General features: G+C 52.1%; 1 protein-coding gene across 4 annotated transcripts in view; it reads right to left on the bottom strand.

Moving 5' to 3' along the window:
• The window catches only part of Sh3pxd2a (SH3 and PX domains 2A), a 184,934-nt gene that overhangs the window by 43,083 nt on the left and 119,520 nt on the right, over window positions 1-22,331 (bottom strand). For 2 of the 4 annotated variants that reach the window (XM_090345954.1, XM_090345955.1), the window contains exons 7-8: window positions 9,791-9,835; window positions 3,271-3,402 (exon numbers count right to left, since the gene is read on the bottom strand). In XM_090345954.1, coding sequence (XP_090202080.1) covers window positions 3,271-3,402; window positions 9,791-9,835 — 177 coding nt within the window. The remainder of the gene's footprint in view (window positions 1-3,270; window positions 3,403-9,790; window positions 9,836-22,331) is intronic. The other 2 variants (XM_090345951.1, XM_090345952.1) reach the window with 1 other exon arrangement.

Raw genomic sequence — 22,331 nt, 5'->3', positions numbered from 1 at the left:
AATAACCACCCAAAAAAATGATTCAAGTGGTAGAGCAGTAGTCTTGAGCAAACACCAAAATAAATAATTCTCCCTCCCCTCCCCACAAAATACCTCTCAGCAACAGCACTCAGGCTTTGAGTACAAGCCCTCAGAACTGACACTAAACAATAACAATAGCAATAATAACAACTTAAGAAACTTCAACCTTTCCTGTAAGCCAAGTAGACACTACGCTGGGTGCCTGACTTCTACACACCTGTATTCCCAGACACAGGCTTGTTTCGGATGTTGGGAGCACATCACAAGATGAGCTGAAATCATCTCATCTTTGGCTGCCTCCAAGTTCAAATATTTAATTACCAGTGCAAATTCCCACCACCCGTGAGCACCAGCAGGGTCCCAGAGACATCCTTCAGCATGGACGTGTTCCAGGGAGCTCTGCGGTCATCTCTATCAGCCCACATCCCCCCCCCCCCCCGCTTCTTCACAGCCTCACCACCTTTATTCACTTCCCACCTGGGACTAGCCCACCCCAAGCCCCCCTCAGGGGATCGCTTAACTTCTTTGCCTATTACTTCAGTCACAAAACATTAGAATACTTTCTACCACTTAAGCTGGCTCTGTGACTCTAGTAGAATGAGCCTGTGAAGTACATGACCTGGCACCTGGTGTTTACCACATATGGCCTTATGGTTTACCTTGCAGACACATTCCTTGCACAGATCAAAATAGAGTGCTGGAATGCTCACATCTCCATTTCACCTTGCAATGTGGTCAGAGCCCAGGGACTCTGATGAGCAGGCTGAGTCAGAAGTTGTTAGATCTCTCTATGGATCTTCCATCTGAGGGACTTCCAGCTAAATAAGAAGGCACACAATGGGAGGTCTAGGGGATGATGCTGACTGGAGCTGCTGCCCAGCCATGCCAATGGAAATGCCTCAACATGCCCACCATGTCCCAGGTCAGGGGCATCACAAGTGAGTCTTTGTTCCAGAGTTCAAAAGCTTCAATCGCCACCCCTTGCGAAGCCAGCTCTCAGGATAAGCACGCCTCCTTCCCCACCCGCCAGCTTCCCTACCAAGGAACCACCTCTCCAGCTCTGCTACTTGGCATCCTTCCTTTCCCACTTAGTTTCTCTGGCTAAGCTAGCTATATGCTCGGGCCTCCTGGTTTTTGAGGGCACTAGTTAGATGGCCACAGCACTCCAGGCCCCCATGCAAACACCTGCGGTAGAGAAGCCATCTCCACTCAGGGGCAAGATACATGGAGGTCATTTGCTTCCCTCCTGTTTCTGAGCAGCCACAAGGTTATCTCCAGATTATACAAAGGACAATCACAGCTTAGAGAAGTAGGGGGATGTAGTAGGCAGAAGGTGGAATCCTGCTTTGAAGGACAGCCGTTCTCTCATAAGGTCTGCGAACCAGAACTCAGCTGCCTGGGCCTCCTCAGATGCCACGGAGTGCTCCACACGTGGTATTTCCACACACTGCCCAGGCCAACACTGACTCCTGCTTTTTCGACGTTCTCTCCTAGACACAGGCAGGATTCCAAGCATTGCTAGGGTCATGGATGTGGATTAGGAAAGGAGAGGACAAACATGCGACTGGTTATCATGGAGTCTTAAAGCAGGACAGACTTCCTTTTATATGTACCGTCTGCCATCCTGACCAGTGGCCGGCTCCAATGACCTTGGGGCTCAGCCCTTTCTGCTTCTCTGGAGTTAGACAGCTGCCATGCCAGGGGGCTGGTACAGCAATACAAGGGTCCCTGAGGGGAGAAGCTCCCAAATGAACAACAGACCCCATGCCCCACATGTCCCATTCCACCACGAAAGGTGCTTAGGGATTCTGCAGCTTCCTCATAGCAGTGGCAGCTTCCTTGGGAAACAGGGAAGTGGCATAACAAAGACTGAAAGCAAAGCTGGACATGGAAAACAACCAGTGTGGTGGGCCACCTAGAGCCAGGGGTCAAGGTATTAACCAGGGACATGGCTCCAGGCCCAGAGGCAGAGACTGACGTCTCTGATGGGGGAATGGGTTGTGAAGACCCCAGGTCACAGAGGGTCATGAGTCAGGCCTGTGCTTACATCTCTGCATTCTATCAGCCTGTCTCTAAGGCCTTTCATAGAATCCTGGGCCCATCTCCTCCAGAGGCTCCCTGGGATTGTCTCAGCCTCTTGGTAGCAACCTGTCACCTAGACATAAGAATCTGGAGCACGTAGATTCCATCTTTAACCTCAGGACATTTGCTTCCTCTCAATCTCTGTGCCTCAGTCTCTCTGTCCACAGAAAGGACTGGCTTTCAAAATACTGACTGAGTATGTAGAGGAAGAAGGCGAGAATGGGAGGCCTCTCTGGGGAAACATTGCTGGGAGCTCCCATGATCAGCCTTCCTTCCCCAAGCAAACTGGAACTGGAATAGCATACTTCCAAGCCTATTCAAGTATCGCCAGGCAGGCCTAGGCAAACTACCCATGGATGTCTTGGGTCTGAGGCCCATTGCTAGCCCTGCAAAGCCACACGAACCCGAAACATGGGACTGACACACTTGGGCTCTTTTCTCCACCTGCCACGACTTCTGCTGCCAAGGATACCAATGGATTTTGGCACACTCCGTAAGAACCTTGGAACCAGCAGCTCCCGGGCAGCCGTCGGCACAGCCCCTACCGTCTGCTCCTAATGACAACACTAAAGGACCCTCTCTGGCTGCAGGACCTGGCTTCATCCCATCTGGGTCCTTTCCCCAAATCTCGGCAGCCTCCAGCTCAGTAGGGGGCAATCAGCTCAGCACCCAAACATGGGCCAACTCCTACAGGACTGGTCCTTCCCCAGACAACTCATTGGGGGGCCTGGGGACTCTGAATCCCACTGTGATGCTATAGCCATGTTGCCCACTAGCTGGCTGCGTTCTCAGGCCCCTGCCTGGATCCTGGCTTGGAATATGACCCCAACAGGGGAAAGTGCTGTTGGGTACCCTTGAGCCATGGACCTCAGATAGTATGGGGTTCCTGAACAGGGCTGGACCTTGCTTTCTGCCACCCGGGTCTCGCATTAACACAAGCCGGCTAATTATCCCTGAGCCTGAGAGACATTCTTCCACCACCAGGCAAACTGCTGGCCTGTAGCCCAAACCAACAGGGGGAACTTCAGACTCCTCAGCCCTCTCTCCCTGCCAGATGGAAATAACGTATAGCTGCAGAGGTGGGGGGAGGAGGAAGGAAACAAAACCTTGCCGGGCTGGGGAGCCAGGCTGGAACCCCGAGTGGACAGCCAGTGGCCAGGCACTTACCACTTTCGTTCTTCTCGATGACATCCACCACCTCCCCAGCCTGGAGGCTCAGCTCGGAGTTCTCCTGCTTCTTATAGTTGGACACCACCACGTACTGTTCCAGGATCATGGGCTCGGCGTTGGTGTCGGCACCTGGTGAGGGCAGAAAGCACGCGGTGAGCCAGCGGCCAGCCATGGCCCCGCGGCCAGGGCGCCCCCTGTCCATTGCCCCTTCGAGAGGCTGTTCGGTCGCCAGTGCTGCTCCACGGGCCAGCCCGCAGCCAGGGCTCGAAGCTTGCTGGGCCCCAAGGACAGGCCATATAGCAAGGCCCCACACCGGCCCGCTACACTGCGGGGACCGGGGGACATGGGGAGCCGGGGGGACAGGAGGAGGAGACGGGCAGGAGAGGGCCAGAGACAGATGGAGACAGAGGCCCAGGAAAGTGTGGGGAAAGCCGCCTGCTGCCGCAAAGAGTTAGTCACAGCCGGGCATGGGGGAGTGTGCAGGGAGGCCTGGGGCTGATGTGGTCTCTAGACTCCTGGGCCCGCCAGAGTGTGCGGGGAGGGCCAGGAGCAAGCAGTGGGCGGCCCATGAGGGCTGAGGCCAGAGTGCAGGAAAGAGAGAGAAGAGGCGGAGGGCGCAGGCCCAGGACGAGGCCCCGGCCTTTACCCCGACCAAGCCTGTAAGCCAAGAGAGAAAAGGCAGCCGAGCTCCCTGAGGCGGGAGAGGGAGAGCGGGAGAGACTCCACAGCCCAGGCCCTGCTGTGAGGAGTCCAGAGGGTTTGAGGCCGCCAATCACTGGGGCTTATTCGCAGCCCTTAAATAGAAACACATGAGACCCATCGAATGAGGAGCAGGGGGTGGAGGCAGGGGAGGGGAGGAGGGCCCAGACTGTTTACTTGAAACCCAAGAAGCAAGTCCCAGCGCCAGCACTGGAGCCCAGCCCACGCCCCCCTCTGCCCCCCAAACCCCCACACCTCCGCCAACTTTTCCTTAAGTTCGGCTCCATTCCTGTCACTCTGGCAGGCTCAGCCTCAGGGCGGCCCATAGGCCTAGCTTCTGCCCTCAGCAAAAGCTTCCATCTCCCTCTTCCCTGAGTGCTGGGATATGCTCAAGCTCCAGCAGCCTCCAGCCACCCTCTTAGGAGATCCAGGGATGGAGGCTGAGGTGTAGAAGAGGGAGGGCAGGTAGGCTGCAGGCTCCAAGGAGCAAACAACTTGTCTGCCTCACCAGCCACTGGACCAGTGAGTCGTTCACCAGGCTGGAGGATGGACCACCTGGGCTATCCCCATCTGGCTGATTGTGCGGCTATATGCGCTCCATAAACCCCCTCTGTGCTTCAACAATTACCATTACCTAAACCTAACGTTAGGTGCTTTTGCTAGAAAGCTAATGAAATCTACCATCCAAGACCCAACTCATCACCATCTTCAGAAAGCCTTCCCAAATAGAGGTATCTAGCCCAAAGGGAGGTTCTAGGATACTACTTAAACCTTTTGGCATTCAGACATAGCAGTTTACTGGAGGCTGAGGCAGGGAGATCTTGAGTTCAAGTGCAGCCTGGGCTCCAGAATGAGACTCCATTTCAAAACCAACATCAAACACAAAACTCCATGCCTGCCAATCTCTTTGAAGACTGGGGGCTTCACATCCCTAGTCTGACCACAGCAATGGCTGAGTTTCCTGGTTCCATATGGCACTCATGGAGCCTCAACCTAGAATCACATCCTCTCACTCACACCCCCCTCTTTTCCCATTTATACACATTTCAGAAGCTCAGAGACAGCAGGATGCTTACCCCAGCTCCCACAGCTGGTATAGAGAAAACAAATCATTTACTTTTTGGTGGGAGGTAGGGTGCAGAGAGGTATCAAACCATGTCTTTGCATTAGTGTTTCTTTTACTCTGTGTGTGTGTGTGTGTGTGTGTGTGTGTGTGTGTGTGTGTGTACACGTGCGCACAAATTCATAGAGTACTGGAACTTGAACTCAAGGGTGTGGATTTCTCACTTAGCGTTTTCAAAGGTTCATGGCTGGTACTCTACTACTTCTCCATGTCTCCAGTTAGTTCCTGGTTACAGAGCTTCTTGTTTTTGTTTCCATACATACATATTGTTATTCTCGCATGATAAATCTTACAGTTAAGAGGTGCAGCATCACCCAAAGAGCTTTTTAAAAAACCCAAAGGCTGGACTTCAGTGGTCCAGGGGTAACTGGTCAGGTGTTTTGAATGCCCCCTCTCCTCCCACTGACTGAGGCACTGCTGAGATCTTTGGGACCTTCCTGGAGGAGGCTCCATCCATCCATGCAAGGGCACAGGACAATGGCCAGAGAATTCTGAGAGCACTGGGAAAGCTCTCCCTGGGAGAGAAAAAAGCCCACAGCCCTGGGCTGTGTGCCCCTGTGTAGTTTGGCTCCACAGCCCCAGTGGGCCCTCTGGAGACCCAGAAGGGACTCTGTCTAAGCTGAGGTGTGCCCTGTGGGTGGGTACGTATGAACATGTAAGCCTCAGGCTGCCCCTCCAAAGCCAGGATTGAATTTCAAGCAGAAATGTACCCAACAGCTGGGCATCAGGGAGGCCCCCGCCTCTATACTCAGATGTTGGCAGCTTCTGCGCTTGCGCCTGCCATGGGCCATAAGCTAGGCTAGGCTGACAGATGGCCTCCCACTGTGCCCCGGGGGACATCAGTACAGGCCTGGAAGCCTCTGGGGCCAGCAGCACTTCCTAAGAACACAAGCACAAAACATGCTGGCCTCTCCCCTGTAGGACCACCTGTCTGGTTTGGGGGATCGTGGGTGTGAAAAGGGAGAAGAGGAAAACTCAAGATCTAAATAGAAGAGATTAGTTCTACAGAAGTGCTCTCAAGTCCAAAGGGATATGGTAATTGTATGGGTGACACTGGATCTCTACCACCAGGACCTCCTGCAACATCGGACTGTGGTGTTCTGTCCTGTTCGATTCTCACAACTACCTGATACAGCACAGGCCCCGTGACAGCCCCCTTTCACCTATGGGCACACAGCTGGAACTGAGCCCAAGCCCTGCTGCTATCATCTGGTCTTAAATTCTGTACCACACATGGCTTATGGGGGCTGGGATGCCTGGCCTTCAGTGGGGGCCCCTTTCTCATGAGATCCTCAGACACTGAATACAGATGGGAGCATGGGCTTCTTTTTGACTCTTGCTACCTCGATGGGCTAGACTGTAATGCCTGTGTTAGTGAAATGAATGAACTGCCAGACAGATGGGCAGTGATTGGATTGGAAAGGAATCAGAGAAACTGAGGCAAGAAGGAGCAATGGGGTTTGGGTTTGTGACTAGATGATGTCAGTGAGGAAGGACAAAGAGGAGGTGCTGGTAGGTAGACAGACATCATCTCATTTTGATCCAGACCAAGAAAAATCTGAGGCTAAATTTCAAAGTGGAGAAAAGTCTACATGGCATGCCTTCTCCCATCCCCCGCCCCCTCTACTGCCTCCCTGGAAAATTGGCCGGAGCTTCCTGAAGGCCTATACTTTGGGATAGAGGTAAGGAAGGGAAGAGAACATTCTTAATTTACTGCTGCAGAGCAAAGGAGAGGCTCTTCTAGGAGGCAGCTGTGGGACAAACACAGCGACACACATACTCTGTCCTTCCTGCTTCCCTCCCACTCTGTTTTCCCCACTGTGGCCTCAGCACATTTGGGTTCCCAGCTGGCCCTCTCAGGCATCTGTCTCTTGGAGTGTGGCTGCCCCCATGGGTAGGCGGGTGGGTGGGCTGGGGCTGGGAGCAGGTATCCAGATGAGAAAGCACTCCAAAGGCCAGGCAGCTGGTGGGCAGTGATGTCATTCCATACAGCGGGCCATAGCCAGGAAAACTGGGGGTTGGAGGAGTCTGCCTGAGGGAGGGGCAGTGGCAGAGCTGCCTGTGTTGAGAGGACAGGGCTTGGCCAAAAGCATGGACAAAGGGCGGGTCCATTCTAGGAAGCACAGCACCTCTGGGGTTGGGAGTTTGGACTAAGGTCTCACCTAAGAGTGGGAACACTCACCCCTGTCTCATGCTCTATTACAGAGCTCCTGGCTGGCCTGCTGGAGTCCTGGGCTGTCCCTGGGATCCTGTCCCACCCTTGCCTCACACCTGCATTCCTCCAGCTACCACCTGGATGGAACCCTGGCTGCTGCCTGCTCCTGGCTGCCAACTTAAACTTCGAAATTAGGCTTTTGCCAAGTCAGTCTCCTATTCCAACACTTCCAAGGGCTCCCTGGTGCCTATAGAATAAAGGCCAAATTCAACTCCAGTCTTTCTTGCAATCTGAGCTCCTCAAGTTCCCTGACCCCTCCCCCACCATTCTGTGAAATATTCATGATTCAACCCACATGTCTGAATGCCTACTATGTGCCAGTAACACTGCTCTAGGCATGCTTTTCCTTTCCAAGCCTTTGCCAGAGCTGTGCCCCCTGCCCAGAATGCTTCTCTCTTCTCTGAGTACCCCAGCATTTCTGCTTTCAGGAAGTTCCCTCACCACCCAGCCATGGTGCCCTCTCTCATCCTTTCCTGAGCATTGGGCAGGTTCCTTGGGCAGTCTGCACTTCACACCACCACTGCCTTAAGATGTCATACCCCATAGAACACAATACAGGAAGCAATCATTGCCTAAAACTTGAGATATCAAAGCTGAGAATGAGTTCAAGCATCAGAGGTCCAGTCCTGTTTTGTTCTTGTTTGGTCTGTGACCCCGGAGAGAAACTTAACTTCTCTGAGCTTTAGCTTCCTCATCTGTAAACAGGAACCATAACAGTACCTCATGGGGGCTGTTTGGAACATGAAGTGACAGGCATTAAAGTCCTGGGTAAACTGCAGACAGCTGTTTCCAGAACAAACAGAGGGAATGGGAGATACGAGGGAAGAAGGAGGAGCTAGAAAAGAGCCTTGCAATCAGCAGGCAGCTCAGGACAAGCACCCTAAAGAGGGGCAGAGAGGGAGGCCTGGGAGGGAAGCATGTCTCTGCAACATGCCTCCCACCTCCAGGCAGGCAGCGGGCCCCTGCCAGAGCCAGGGGATCTGAGTAGACTCTGGTGCAGATCAAGCCAAGCAGCCCAAGACCCTTATCTATTAGGACTCCTACATCAGCTTGCATCCTCCGAGTTTAAAATCCTCCACATTCCAGAAGGAAAACCAAGGCCCACAGAGGACTGGTGACTTGCTTTAGGGACTTCCAGGGCAGCTGTCTCGCCCCCACCAGCCCCCACCACTTTCTCTGTGCCTCTTGGCTCCTGACAGCTGGGATCCTCTGGAGCCAGGCCTTGTGGTAGCTCCGCCCCAGTCTCCCCATCACCCTCTCATCCTGGGCACCCCACCAAGGGCTCTCCACAGCCCCACAGTGAGCTCCTCCCAGGATGCCCTATACGTTTAGTGAATAGAATGTATTGCCCCCGGCCAAGTGGGCTCCAGCTCACTGGCTTGTGCAGAAGGGAAAAAGGGACAGGCGCCCAGAGATTAGCTCAGGCTCAGGCCCTGATCATAGAGAATACTAGGAATTCAAGGGAGAGGGCCCTCCCCTTGCTGCCTCCCCTCCTTCTAGCCCCCCTCCCATGAAATCCACCTCCACTTCCTACCAGCAGATATGATGAGAGGGGCTACACCTGAGCTGTGAAGCGGGGAGCTGACCCAAACCCCTATGGTCCCTGACCCTTCTGTCTTTGTCCCCTAAACCTCCTAATCCCTGAATCTTTGCTCTCAGAAATAAAAGGGCTCCACAGAAGATGCTTTTGGAAATCCTTTTCCTCCCCCACCCCGACATCTCCCTTAGCACTGTCTGGGTTTTCTGCCACCATGCATTAAGACTAAAGGCTCAACAGAAAGTCCCTGACCTGTGGCCCAGCTCTGCCAGACATAGCCATGGCCCAACTCCCCCAAGGCCATCTCTGCCAGGCAGGCCAAAGGCCTGAAAGATCCTGAGGCTAGAGGCAGCTCCAAGCTCAGGACTGCTGGGTCAGGAAGACTATGAGCCGCTAATACCCAGTCAGTCACAGGCACAGGACAAACTCACTCTCTAGCCCAACTCTCCAACTTCCCAGTGAACTCTCAGGAAGCCCGGTTTGGGGAGTAAGGACCTCAGTTCAGCTCCTCGAAGCAAGGTGACTCGTCTCTGGCAGGACAGCCTCACTGCCACCAGGAGGGACTGTGCAATAACTCCTACCCCACTATCCTTACACTTCCTGGGTGCCTGGCTCCCCTTGAGGTGGCACATCTCCTTGGGGAGGTTATACAACCCTTCCAAGAAAGCACAGCCAGGATTCAAACCCACACACGCTGGGGCCAGAGTGCATGGGGTCTCACAATGCTTCGTGGTCCACTCACTACCAAATATCCTCAGCTGGCAGAGAGGAAGACAAAGGGTTTGCCTGTCAGGCAAGGGCACAGCTAGTGGAGATGCCACCCATGCCAATAAAAGGGCCATCACCGGGATTCATGCAGAAAGAAAGCAGCCTAAAGCACAGAACACTTGTGCTATGACACACATGCTCACAAGCATGCACGTACACGCACGCCAGGCCCTACCTGTCACGTCCTTCTTGGGAGACTCAGCCCAGCTGGATAGCCACACTTCCGAGCCCCCAAGAGCGGGCAGCAGCAGGAGAGGAGAAGCAGAGGAGAGAACTGTTAGGCAGGCAGGAGGTCCACGCAGAGTGGCTCCAGGCAGCCGCAGGGCAGCAGTGCTGGTGCCGTGGGCGGAAGACGGGGGAGGGGAGGGGAGTGATTTCCTGGCCTGGGACGGCGCTGGGTGTGGGCCTGTGTGATTACAGAGACTGGATGGGGATAATGAGGTGTCTGTTGAAACACAGGAATTCTCTGGAGCCCAGAATCCTACTTTGTTCCTACCCTGGATTGGGCCCCCTTGGGTTATCACGGCCCTAGGAGACAGCAGCCGGGTTCTGCCACGGTGGCCATGTGGGTAGCTGGCCCCTAGGGACCTGATGACTCTGAAGACTTTCACAGGCTAACAGGCTCAGCAGACTGAATCCAGAACCTCCACTGTCAGGGTTGGATGCACCCAAGGCCAGGCTCTAGGTCGTGTGGAAACATCTACTAGGCCTTGAAGTCTTGTCCAGCCCTTGCCTTAGCCCCATCCAGGGAAAGGGGTGGACAAGAATGACCCAGTGAGTGAATGTGAGCTCCCCTCCCTTCGGAGAACCCAAGCCCAACCCAATCCCACCCAAACTAAACCAAATATAACCCTGCACAGGAACCTCTGTGACCAGGAGACGGAGGGCAAGGGGAAGCTCAGTTCCAGGCTCACACAGACCCCTTTGGGTCTGTTTCCTCACCTGGGCTTAGGGTTACACTGTCCTCCAGGCAAGAGGGAGGAACAAAATGAAAGTCCCATAAAATAACATGTAGTTATGAAATGTGATACTGTTAGCAAGGTAACAAGGCACTGGTATTAAAACTGCCAAGACATCAGGGCACGCCTGTGTGCCTGGAGTGGTACACACCTCAGGCCCCATTTTACAGGCGTGGAAACTCTCAAACAGAGGAAGCAACAACCACAGCTCAAGTCCAAAACCAGACATGGAACCCTGTGTGGCAGTACCCCAAGCCCAGGGCTCCATGCTGGGCTGTCCTTCACCTCTCAGAGCAGAGCACTAGCCACAGTGGAGACAATTACAAGGACATATTGAGATGTAGGTCTTGCAGATTTCATCCAAGACTAGCCCAAGAACCAGGGCTGTGATCCCTCGCAGACCTTAATGATGAACAGCAACATATAGAGTTACTGCCTGCTTAGTTTGTAGCATGTATTTCACACACAGTAACTCACTGACTTTACGTAACACATCTAAAATGAAAAGCACTATTTCTCCCTTCATTTTTGTACTAGAAGAAACTAAACCGGATAGGTTAATCAACAAAAAGTTGCAGAGATTGACAGAATTTCCCCTGGCAGTGGTAAGCATATGCCTGGCTCCCCAAGTTCATACAGCACTGGGGGTATCAGAGTCACAGCCCCAAGCTACAAGAATGATAACTAGAGAACATCATTGAGGAAACACTGGTACCTTGTCCTAGCTCTTGGCAATCTCAGATTCCAGGTGAGCTGGATAATGCCAGGCCTATTCCAGCCCCCTCTAAATCTACCCAGCCTTGCACGGGTCCAGCTTAGAGACCATCTCCCCCACCAGTAGCCTGCCACTGTGCACACTTCCATTTTGGGTTCCTTTTGGATTCTTTGTGAGGAAACATTTTAGGAAAAAGGAAACATTTCCTGGTGAACCATGGGAAGGCACTTGACTTAGGCCCAAAAAATCTAGGATCACTTCTGGAAAGGGCCTGAGAAGTCTCTGTTGAGGCAGCTCGATTGTCCCAGAGTAATATAAAAGCCACCACAAACGCAATGGAAAACAAGGAGTGGGCCATGTTCCAATAAAGCTTTATTTAGACAACCACAGAATAAGCTGGGCGGGGCCAATGGCAGACAATCTGAGCTTACTCTTGTTCCTCTCCACCATAAGGAGCTTTCTTTTTCTTGTCCCTAAAGGAAAATGGAAAGCAGACCAGAAACAAGCCTGCCTTTTTAAAAAGAAAAGTCTTTCCAAATGATTTATTTCCCAATCCCTGGATGTGCAAAATAAATCCAGTCCTTCTTTTCTCCTGCAGTGGGAAAGACCTGTCCACCTTGTTACAGTGAACAGAGGAGAAGCCTTGGCTCACAAACCCTGGCCCTCTGGCAGGAGGCAGAGAGGGCTTGCTGGCTCTGGGGCAAGAGGCAGGCATAGCCAGAGTGGCTGTCACAGACACAAACCAACTGATTCCTGCTCTTCCTAAACCTTCTTGACCTCCTTCTCCTCTGGTGACATAGAAGCAAGCTCTACTGAACAGAGTTATTGGCCTGCTGGAACACAAAGACCATCAGCTTGTGACTTTGCATGCTTGGTTCCACTGAGAACTAGATGTGTGACCTTCGGAGTGCAGCCTAACTCCTCTGCGCCTGAATGCTCACATTTATATAAGGAAGCACTTAAGCTTACTGTTCTCTAAGACTGTTGTGTGGTACTCTAGACTTAGTGGAAACCTGATGGTCTCCATAATACAAGCTGCGTGATGGAGCTGAAATGAATCTTCCCAGAAAAAGAGACAAAAGTATTTGAATGCTGGCTCAATGTCTGGAAACCCAAGTCTAGCCATTAAGGTCTGAATATAAAATGTCCACTACAGGCTCATGTTCTAGGTAGGGGGGACTTTGTTACTAGCTGAGAGTCATCAAGGGCAGGGGTGTATAACAATAATAGAAGCCTATGGGCTATTCAGGAGGTAGAGATAGGAAGTCTGAGGTTAGAGGCCGGAGCTGGGGGCCGGGGCACATGGAGGTAAGAAAACCAAGCTAGAGAGCAGGGTATGGTGGCTCTTAGAGTGAGTGGCTAAAATCAGGAGGACAAAGTTCCAAGTCAACTTGTTCACAGGACTCATCTCAATCAACAAGAAGCTGGGTGTGGTGGCATGTGCCTGTCACCCCAGAAGTGCCTGCCAGGTACACTGAAGAAGTAAATAAAGATCTTGGTCCAGGCCAGCCTAGAAAAATAATGAAAAGCAAAAGGTCCAGGGATGTGGCTCAAGTGGTAGATTGCCTGCCTGGGCAAATGCAAGGCCCCGAGACCCAAGGACCTCCAAAAACAAAACCAATAACTAAAACAAGCTGGGTACAGAGATTCTTGCCTGTAATCCCAGCTACTCAGGAAGGAGAAGTGAGAGGATGGCTGTCTAAGGCAAAAAGCACAGGATCCTACCTGAAAAAATGAAATCTGAAGTGGCAAAGCAACCAAAGTGGTGAGTTCAATCTCCAATACTACCATAAAAACAAATAAAACATCCAGGTGACTATGGTTCATGCCTATAATCTTAGTTACTCAGAAGACTGAGATCTGATCAAAGAGGTTGGATTACACTCCAGCCCAGGCAGAAAAATCCAGGAGACTTTTATCTCTAATTAAACCATCAAAAAGTTGGGCAAGGAGCTGGGACTCAAATGATAAGAGCATCAGCCTTGAGCAAAAAAAGTGTAGAGATAGCATCTAAGCCCTAAGTTCAAGTATTGAAGCCCAAGTACCAGGACCAAAGAAAAAGTATAATAGCCACTTGGTTTTTGTGCTTACTCTGCTGCTTTTATTCACAGATGGGGCATTTAGCCCTATAACCTGGAGTTTTGTGGTAATATCTGCACTTTCTTCTTTTTGGGTGTTTTCAGGCTGAAATGACTTGGGGAGGGAGTAAGAACAGGTCCCTGGGACACAAAGGGGAGTGGTGATAGGGAGAGCAAAACTGGTGAAAGCCTTAGGATCCTGGGAGATGGGTGGGATGAGAACAGTGTCTTGCTCCGTCCCATGGTGCCTCTGTCACTGCTGCAGCCATTCTCGCTGGCTGGTGGAACTCGCAGGAATCATGGCCTAGAAAAATCACAGTTCCCACAAGGTGTGGTGAGACACTGGGCTCTGCAAGTGCTGTGTGGCCCTGCTGCTTGTCATGTCCAGGGGATCGGGAGAAATCAGAACAGGGCAGGTGCTCCTGTTTTTTGTTTGTTTGTTTTTAATAAAAACTGCCCCCCCCAGACAATTCCCATGACTGCTATATCCCACCAGAATAAGTCAGGGGAGGGCCCATGCATTCCTAACATGGTACCCCAAAGCACTGAGGCAAGAGCTTAATGCACCCAAAGCCAGTTCCAACCATGATCCCTGAAAAGCTTCCCCAAAGGAAACAAGCACCACACATTCCAACTAATAAACCCAGGAGGCCTAGAGCCCAGGTGGAGACAGCAGTGAGTACAGATCTAACCCCACAGAGATGGGGGGGGGGGAACGGGACAGGGCCACCTCCCTACTGTCTTCCGTGGCTCCTGCCCTGGGCTCCTGGGGTGGAGGGGCAGCAGAGACCCCACCAGGGGCCTGAATGGAATGCAAACCTCCTGTCTTCCCACGCCCTTCCCTCCTTTCAGGATCCCACTGGAGACCTCTCCCTCCTCGGGAATTTTATTGTTCTTGCTGTAAGCCTTGAGTTGGTTCCTAAATAACCCGTGCATGCTAGACTTTCCCCTGCTTTCACACAACTAAACTCCATGCAAAGGCCAGATTTGTAGTGTTTCCCATGGGCTCCCCATCCTTCTTTTCCTTCCTGATGACACAGGTCAGAAATGCCACCACCACCTCCAGGCTGTCAACTTAGGATCTGGAAACTGCTTTACAATGGTTTACTAGTATCTACAGGATTTACAACCCCCCCCCCCCACAATGAGCACACTCCTATCTACTGTACTGTGCCATCATAAATACAGCACTTTACACTAGTCCTTCTGAGGTACTCTGGCTACATGGATGTTACCTTCCGGGAAAGCACAGCACACATTTCCATGACAGGCAGCCAATCAAAACTCGCCTGGGCAGAGGACTGCCACCTTACCGCTATGCGACTTCTAGGCAGGGTTTGTCCTAGCTGAAGCTCGGGTACAAACTTGGTCACCACAGGGTGGTGCTGGCAGGTGAAGCCTTGGGGCAGGGTTTGGGTCATGGGGTAGAGTCCTCTGGAAGGAATGTATGCCTTTCTCCTTGGAATGGGTTCGTTACTGTGAAATTCTCCCTTGTCCTTCCCTTCTGCACATGCCTGCTCTCCTACCACTTTCAACTGGGAGTGGAGGCTTTGTGGAGGCCCTCACCAGAGGAGATGGCTGCTCTTCGACTTCTCAGCTTCCAGAATCTGAAGCCAAAAGAAAAAAAAATCTTTCTTCTTTATAAATTGATCCAGTCTCAGGCTTTCTATGATGGTAATCCCAAGTGTTAGGTTAAGACAGTGCGGGAACTACTGCTTCCCACATAAGCAAGTCTGTGAGACTTGTTCTACTGTGAGAAGCGGCAACTGGCTATCTCATAAATACCCACACAGGAAGACATGACCCCATGGGTTGGAGGGTGAGGGATAGATACTGCCACTGTAGTGGCTCCGACCCTCGGCCCTATGGGCTCCTCTTCTGCAGACTGGGCTGGCTCCCTGGAGGCGTGCTCCTTGCAGTCACCTAAGCGTAGAAAGAAGGGCCTGGGGCTGGTTTACTGTTTTTCTGTCATGTGACTTAACATCATTCATCACTGATGAACAAGAGTCCCTGTGATTTCATTGTGTCTGCTCAATTATGTAGCTAGTTGTACCCATGGCCTGAGGGTTCTGGGTCACAGACTTTTGAGCTAAATAAAAGGAAGCACTAAAGAAACTGAAGGGCTGAAGGCTGGGTTTCTGATGAGTGTCCTTTCCAAGACCAACAAAAAAGTTTGTCTCCACTTTCAGGTTGCTCTCACACACCACTGGCCAAGAAGCCCATGTGGGGCCTCAAAACCACACAAGGACACATACTTGTCTTAGATCACACAGCAAGTGGTAGGAAAGGGTTAGATGAAACCAGGCCTCATTCACTTAACCCTCAGGCTAGGCGTGGTGCTAAACACTTTATGGGCATTATCTTATTTAATCTTTACAACAATTTGCAGTGTCCAGGGGAGGAAAGTAAGGTTTGGGAGTTGAGGTTCCTCCCCTCAGGTCCGCTCCTACCAAAAGGAAGAGAGGGTAAGAGACTTGAGCCCCTGGCAGACAGGCCAGGCATTGGGAAGAAAGGGGCCCTAAGAAGGTCCATCATTTTCTGGACCCTCCCTGGACTCTAGCCAAGCAAGAAGCCTTATTTATCTCTTCCTCGCTTCTCTGTGTAAACACAGCTATTCATTTTGCTAGTCCGGCACCAGGAAGGGCCTGCCTCCTCCCCTAGTTTCACCTTTCATAGAGTCCAGAGAGCAGCCAAGCCCAGGGGAAAGAATGTACCCACCCATCTCCCTCTGGCCAGATCGAGGCAGACAGGTGAAGAAGGGGGGGGAGAGATGGAGGGTCTGGCCACAGCCCCTCAGGGACTACTGAACCCAAGGCTACCCATCCAGGGCAAGCCTAGGCGCCCAGTGGGTGTGGGTAGAGGTCAAGAATGCCCTTGGACTGGGCACAGTGGCTCACACCTGTAATCCTAGCTACTCAGGAAACTGAGATCTTATCTCCAATTAACCTCTAGAAAATGGGAAGTGGGGCTTGGCTCAAGGGCAGGATGGCAGCCATGAGCTGAAGAGCTCAGGGACAATGCCCAGGCCCACCAAAAAAAAAAAAAAAAAGCCCTTGGGAGAGCTGCAGCTGCCTAGTGGGTCAGCTCTGGGTTCTGCCCTGGCAATAGTCCCTGAAGGATCTCTGTTCAGGACAGGGTCCTGGGTTCCTCCAGCAGTGGGCAGGCAGAGGTGCAGGGGGGAAAGGCGGGTGGGCCTCAGCCTCTTTCCCCCCAGCTGCAGCCTGATCCCCAGCGGCCCCTTGGGAGCAAGCCTCCCCCTCAGTTCCCAGCTCCTCACCTCTCCTGGCCCCAGGGCATTTGTATGTGAAGAGACCAACTCAGCATTGACTGTTCCAGGATTCTAGCCAGCTCCCTTCCCTACTTTGGTCTGCCTTGGTGGTCTTCCAGTGGACTGGGATATCTCCACCCTGTCCTCCACCCACCACTCCCCCAGCTTGAGCCTCTACTGTGTTCACAAAGAGAAAGAGGCAGCACCTTCCCAGTCCTGCAGCCCCACCCAGCCCTGCTTCCACAGGAGTGGACGAGAAGTACCTCAGGACAGACATCCCCATCCGGCTGAACAGGCGTGGAACGTCTTGTCTTCTCTGCACTGCATGCATGCTATCAGATCATCCATGAGTCAGCTACTAGCTATGTAGTGAGCATGGGCCACGAGTGTGGCTGGGCCCTGCTGACGACTGTCTGGCTCCACTGGACCTCTCCAGCTTGGAGGCAATGCTACTCCCCCCTTTCCTATCTGCTCCAGGACACCTGCCTCACTCACCTACCTGGCACTGTGGAAGGGTCATCCTTCCTCCCTGGGCTGCCCCAAGTGCTCCTAGCTTGTTAACAGGGTCTGTCTTTAGGACGAGGCTCATAGGCTGCAGTGGGCACTTGGCTGGATGCTGCCACCAACTGGTGAGGAACAGAAATGCAGTCTAGGGGGACCAGACTGCAGGGGGAGGGAGGGCTCTTTCTTGAACTGAGGTTAAGGCTGCCTACACTTTAAGGCTGGCCTGTGTCCCTCCCCTTGCCCTGTGTTCTTTACCATCTCAAATAGCTTCAGACAGCCCAGCAAGTGTCTGGTCTGTAGGAGGTGCTTAGGAAGAGTGTGTTGAGCAGGGCTGGAGCTGGAGCTCAGGGGCAGAACACTTGCCCGGCATGCCCAAGGCCCTACACATAATGCCTCATTAATCCGCAGTGGCTGCTGGGAACATGGAGTTGGGAAACATGGGTTTGTGGGAAAATGAGGACCCATCACCCTCAGTGCCCCGGACTTACTAGGTAGTCCAGTCCTGGCCTCCTAGACCACATCCACACTGGGAAAGCCCAGGGCCTTGTTCATGCTGGACACAGTGGCTCATGAAAAGATCCCCCAGCCTATAGAACATCTCAGAAAGGCTGCTGACTTAAAGCATCTGTTTCAGAGCCTTTTCAAGAGATTTTTTTAAAATCCATAACCAGTATGTTCTTATGGCAAGATGGATGTTGCAGGAAATGAGAGTCTGAGAGGGAACAACTCACTTATCTAGAATGTCTGGTGGGGCCAGGACTCGGCCAACCCCCAACAGTGTGTGCTGGAGGCTCTGGGCTTCTCCTCCCCCCACCCTCCCCTTCACTGTGTGGATCTGGACCAATCCCCTGAACTCACAGATGCCACATAAACAGAGCTGTGCATGCGCACGCACAGACATGCACACATCAGAGCTTGGGAAATCCCCACATCTGGATCTCACGTGATGGAGCTATGCCCAGGAAGCGGCAGCTGAGAGGGCCTGCAGGCTGGAGAAAGGTCAGGGGCTGTGAGCTGTTGGGGGCGGGGAAGGGGGAGTTAACCCTTTGGAGCCACAGCATGATGCTGAGTGCTTAGATGCCCAGGCAACCCCCCTGGGCAGTCCTGAGAGCTATGGGGAGGTCAGGCCACTTTCCTAAGCCTGGCTGGTCTCTGCTGGGGTAGGTAGGGCCTGCTCTTTTCCTGTCCTGTCCATCCTGGCTCATCACCAACCCCCTGGAGAATTCTGAGGCCTGAACACTCCCTCTCTAGGGAGGTCACAGTCAGATACCTGATGAGTCAGATACCTCCTAGATCCGTGTGCCTGGCTGAACCAGATCCCATGTCCTCCTTCCACAGATGAGGACCAAGCAGCACCCAGGAGTCTGCTGGATACAAGGTCTGGTTTGAAATAAGAAGGCTGGAGAAGGCTCTGGGAACAAGTGCTCTCTAACTCAGACGCATTCTGGAACTGGCCCCAGGCAGTAGGGCTTCCAGGAATGTGGAGATTACTGGGGCTCAGTTTACTTTATTTACTTAGAGACACAGTCTTGACTCCAGCCTCAGCTTCCAAAGTGCTGAGATTACAGGTGTACGTACTGTGCTTGGCTTAGATGCCTAGTTTAGAAGCAGTCATGCACTGGGCTGGCAAGTGCTGGGGTGGTCAATATTCTGTGCAGTTTCTCTCCCTCCTGACAACTCATTGCTTCCTGGGCAGGTCTATGTACCACTCAAAAACTCCCTGTCCCGCTGCCCAAACCCTCTGCACAGACACTTAACAACCCACCCTGCTCCACTGGAACTCAACCACAAGGGCTGGCACACAGTAGAGACACCTAGAAGGCATGGCCAGAGCCAGTGAGACCAGTTTTAGGGCTGGTGGGAGCCATCCCATCTTGGAAGGAAAGCCTGGTTCCTGAAGCCTTTCCAACATGCTTCCCATCTATTGGGCCATCCAGGGTTCCCCCCAAAGAAGTTGCCACTGTGGTTCCCAGGTCCATAGCCTTACAGCAGAGTGATCCAAGCCACAGAGGAAGGTGGGTCAGGCCTTTCTACTCTGTGATCCAGGAGCCACACTGGGTTCCAGGGAAGAGCTGACTGATACGTGAGTGCGTGGGTCTCATAGGTTTATGTGTGCAAGACAGTCCTAGTTTGATCAGTCATTACTTTTATACAAGGGCTTCACCTTCCTGCAAGAACTGTATCTCTACTTTGTTCCCACACTCAGGGAAGCCTAAGGTAGGCCAGGTAGAGCTGGGGAGAAGCAGTCTGGAGCCCTCTGCATCTATGAGCCAGAATCACTATTGAGAAGGGTCATCCAGGCACTGGCGGCTCACGCCTGTAATCCCAGCTGCTCAGGAAGCACAGATATGAGAATCTAGGTTTGAAGCCAGCCTGGGCAGAAAAGTCTGTGAGATTCTTATTTCCAGTTACCCACTGAAAAGCTGGAAGTGGTATGGCTCAAGTGGTAGAGCGCTAGCCTTGAATTAAAAAGCTAAGGGACAGCATCTAAGCCCTGAGTTCAAGCCCTAGAGCTAACACACACACACACACACACACACACACACACACACACACACACACACACACACACACAGAGTGATAAGGCGCCAACTCCTCTTTCTGACACAGCCCTGTTGTCTTGGTACAAGATTCCAGCCCTAGCATTAATTAAATCCGTCTTCACATCAGCTGCTTGGGTTATATATGGCAAAAAGATCCAGGGGACAAAGCAGAGTCAGGGGGAAAGGACTTCTAAGTGTTCTCAAACTTCAGGGGGGAAAAAGTTTTTTCTCCCTTCACATTTCAGAACTGACTGGTTATAAAAGGGCTGTGGGCCAATACATTACACATGCCACATTTCTGTTTCTAAACAAAGTAACTTGAGATTAAAAAAAATAAATAAAAAGGTGCTAAAACAGTAAGCCATACATATTTCTCCCCAAGACTTTGTTCTCCCATCGGCTTTATTATACTGGAAATGCCAGAAACCAGAAAGCTGCAGTGAGGAACAAGTTGCTTTCTGGCTGAGGGCTGCGGTGGGAAGTATTTCTTTGCTGGACCACAACTTGGGTAAGTCCCCCTCCCCCACCCGCCAAGGAACAAAACCCTGTGCACTTTAAATAAAAGGCAGACGTCTCCACACTGCTGTCTGATGAGGCCAGATGGGAAGGCCCCTTCCATTTGGCTCTTTTCCAAGACCACAAAATGCTAGGCCAGCATTTCAGACACGAGAGGCTTAGAATCCTGTCCTCTTGACAGGTTCCCCAACTCCTGCCCCTGTGGCCCAACTCAGGATATGACCTGGGGTATTTTAAAGAGTAGTCCAGTCCAGTCCAGGACTCCATTCCTCCTACCACCTCCTGCTTACCTACCACATCCAAAATGTAAACATGAGAAGGCTGGGTACTGGTGGGGGGGGTGCAGAGGGAGTGGCTCAAACCTGTAATTCTAGCTACTCAGGAGGCTGAGATATGAGGTTCAAAGCCAACCTGGACAGGAAAGTCCACAAGACTTATTCTACAATTAATCACCAAAAACCATGAAGGCAGAGCTATGGCTCAATTGGTAGTGTCAGCCTTGAGCAAAAAAAAAAAAATGCAAGCAAGAGCACAAGGCTCTGAGTTCAAGCCTCAGCAACACACCGCTCACCCCCCCCCACACACACACAGACACCCTGCCCCATAATCCCAGTATTTAGGAGAACAGAGTTTCAGGAAAGACTGAAATCCCTGGAAGCCTGTCAACAAATGCAGATTGCTAGGCATCACTCCTGAGAGATGCTGGGCGGGGCTTGGGGATCTGAATTTCATGGAGCTGGCTCAGGATTCTGCAGTGGGCCTGTAGGTCTTTTGCCCAGCCTTCTTCTTTCCAGGTCAACTGCCTGTTTTCCCAGCAGGAGAAAGCAAGTGATTAGGATGAGGAGGCAGAGGGCTGAGCAGGCAGGACAGAGGGAGGAGGCAACACGCTAGCTAGCATCTCTATCCTGGGGAAGTGACCCGCGCTGCCTAGCTTCGTGGGCTGCTGCCTGGGCGGGGAGCCGTGGCACGAGCATGCACGTATGCAGCACTCATTTTCTCCATCCTACCACTGCCACATGGGCGGGCCTTGAAGTTGCCAAACAGATCAGCCTCCCTTACTTTCCAAGTAGATAGCTTTGAACGGCAGGGGTGACACGAGGCTGAGGACTCTGAGCCATGAAAGTCTAAACTTGAAGAAAATACTACTCATGGGAGACATGCCAGAGGCTGATGCCACTATAAGACACATGCGCTTTCGGGACGGGCCAAGGGAGGAGGCCAGGAAGGTCTTGGCCATGTGCTCCAAGCAGCCTGGGCCTTTCTTGCTGAGGATGGGTGGCTCAGAAGGACAAAAAGCTCTGTACTGCTTCACCAGCCCCTTCTGCAGCATTGTCTTCTCTCTATCAGATGGCCACATCTCCTCCTCTCCAACTTTGTTTTTTGGTGGTGCTGAGGACTGACTTGGCTTTTCAGATAAGCACTCTACCACTTGGGCCACACCCATAGCCTTTGCTTTTAGTTTGTTTTTCCAAATAGGATTCCTGTTGACTTTGGCCTCAAAACAAGATCATCTTGGTTTCTGCTTCTGATCATCCAGTCTCAACTACCAAAGTAGTTGGGATTACAGGCACACATCATCATGCCTGGCCTTCCTTAAAATTCTCAAACTTCAGCTGGGATATAGCTCGATGGCAAAGCACTTGCTTAGCAAGTGTAATGTCTTGGGTTTGATCCCAGTACCCCCCCAAAAAAAGAAAAGATAAAAAAAATACAGTTAAAAAATGGTCACACTCATCCCAGCCCCATGTCATTGCTCATGACAGCGGCTCCCACAAATTCATCACCAGTCTTCCCCATATCTTGTGGACTACAGCCTTTCTGCCTGTTCTGATATCATGCCTCCTACCTGGAAAATGTCTTGGTTTCTCCACTGGGGTGTACACTCCTTGGGCCAGGAGCAAACAAGTGCCTGGGAAAAGAGAAAGCTGCACAAAGCCCATTCCCTGGAGGGAGTGAGGATGTGGTAGGCAGTCTGGTTTCTGTCCACCTCTATCTGTGGTGGAGGGCCTGGAAGGGTCAGCAGGAGACCAGCTGCTTCTGCCTATTCCTCACTTCTGCCAAGCAACAGCCCCTCTTTCTGCTGCTTCATGAATGAAGGGGGATTGGCTTAATTCTCTAGATAAATAGAACAGT

The sequence above is a fragment of the Megascapheus bottae genome, chromosome 15 (genome assembly GCF_031878675.1).
Source record: "Megascapheus bottae isolate mThoBot1 chromosome 15, mThoBot2.hap1, whole genome shotgun sequence".
Classification (NCBI taxonomy): Eukaryota; Metazoa; Chordata; class Mammalia; order Rodentia; family Geomyidae; genus Megascapheus; species Megascapheus bottae.
This window is presented reverse-complemented; position numbering and strand designations above follow the sequence as displayed.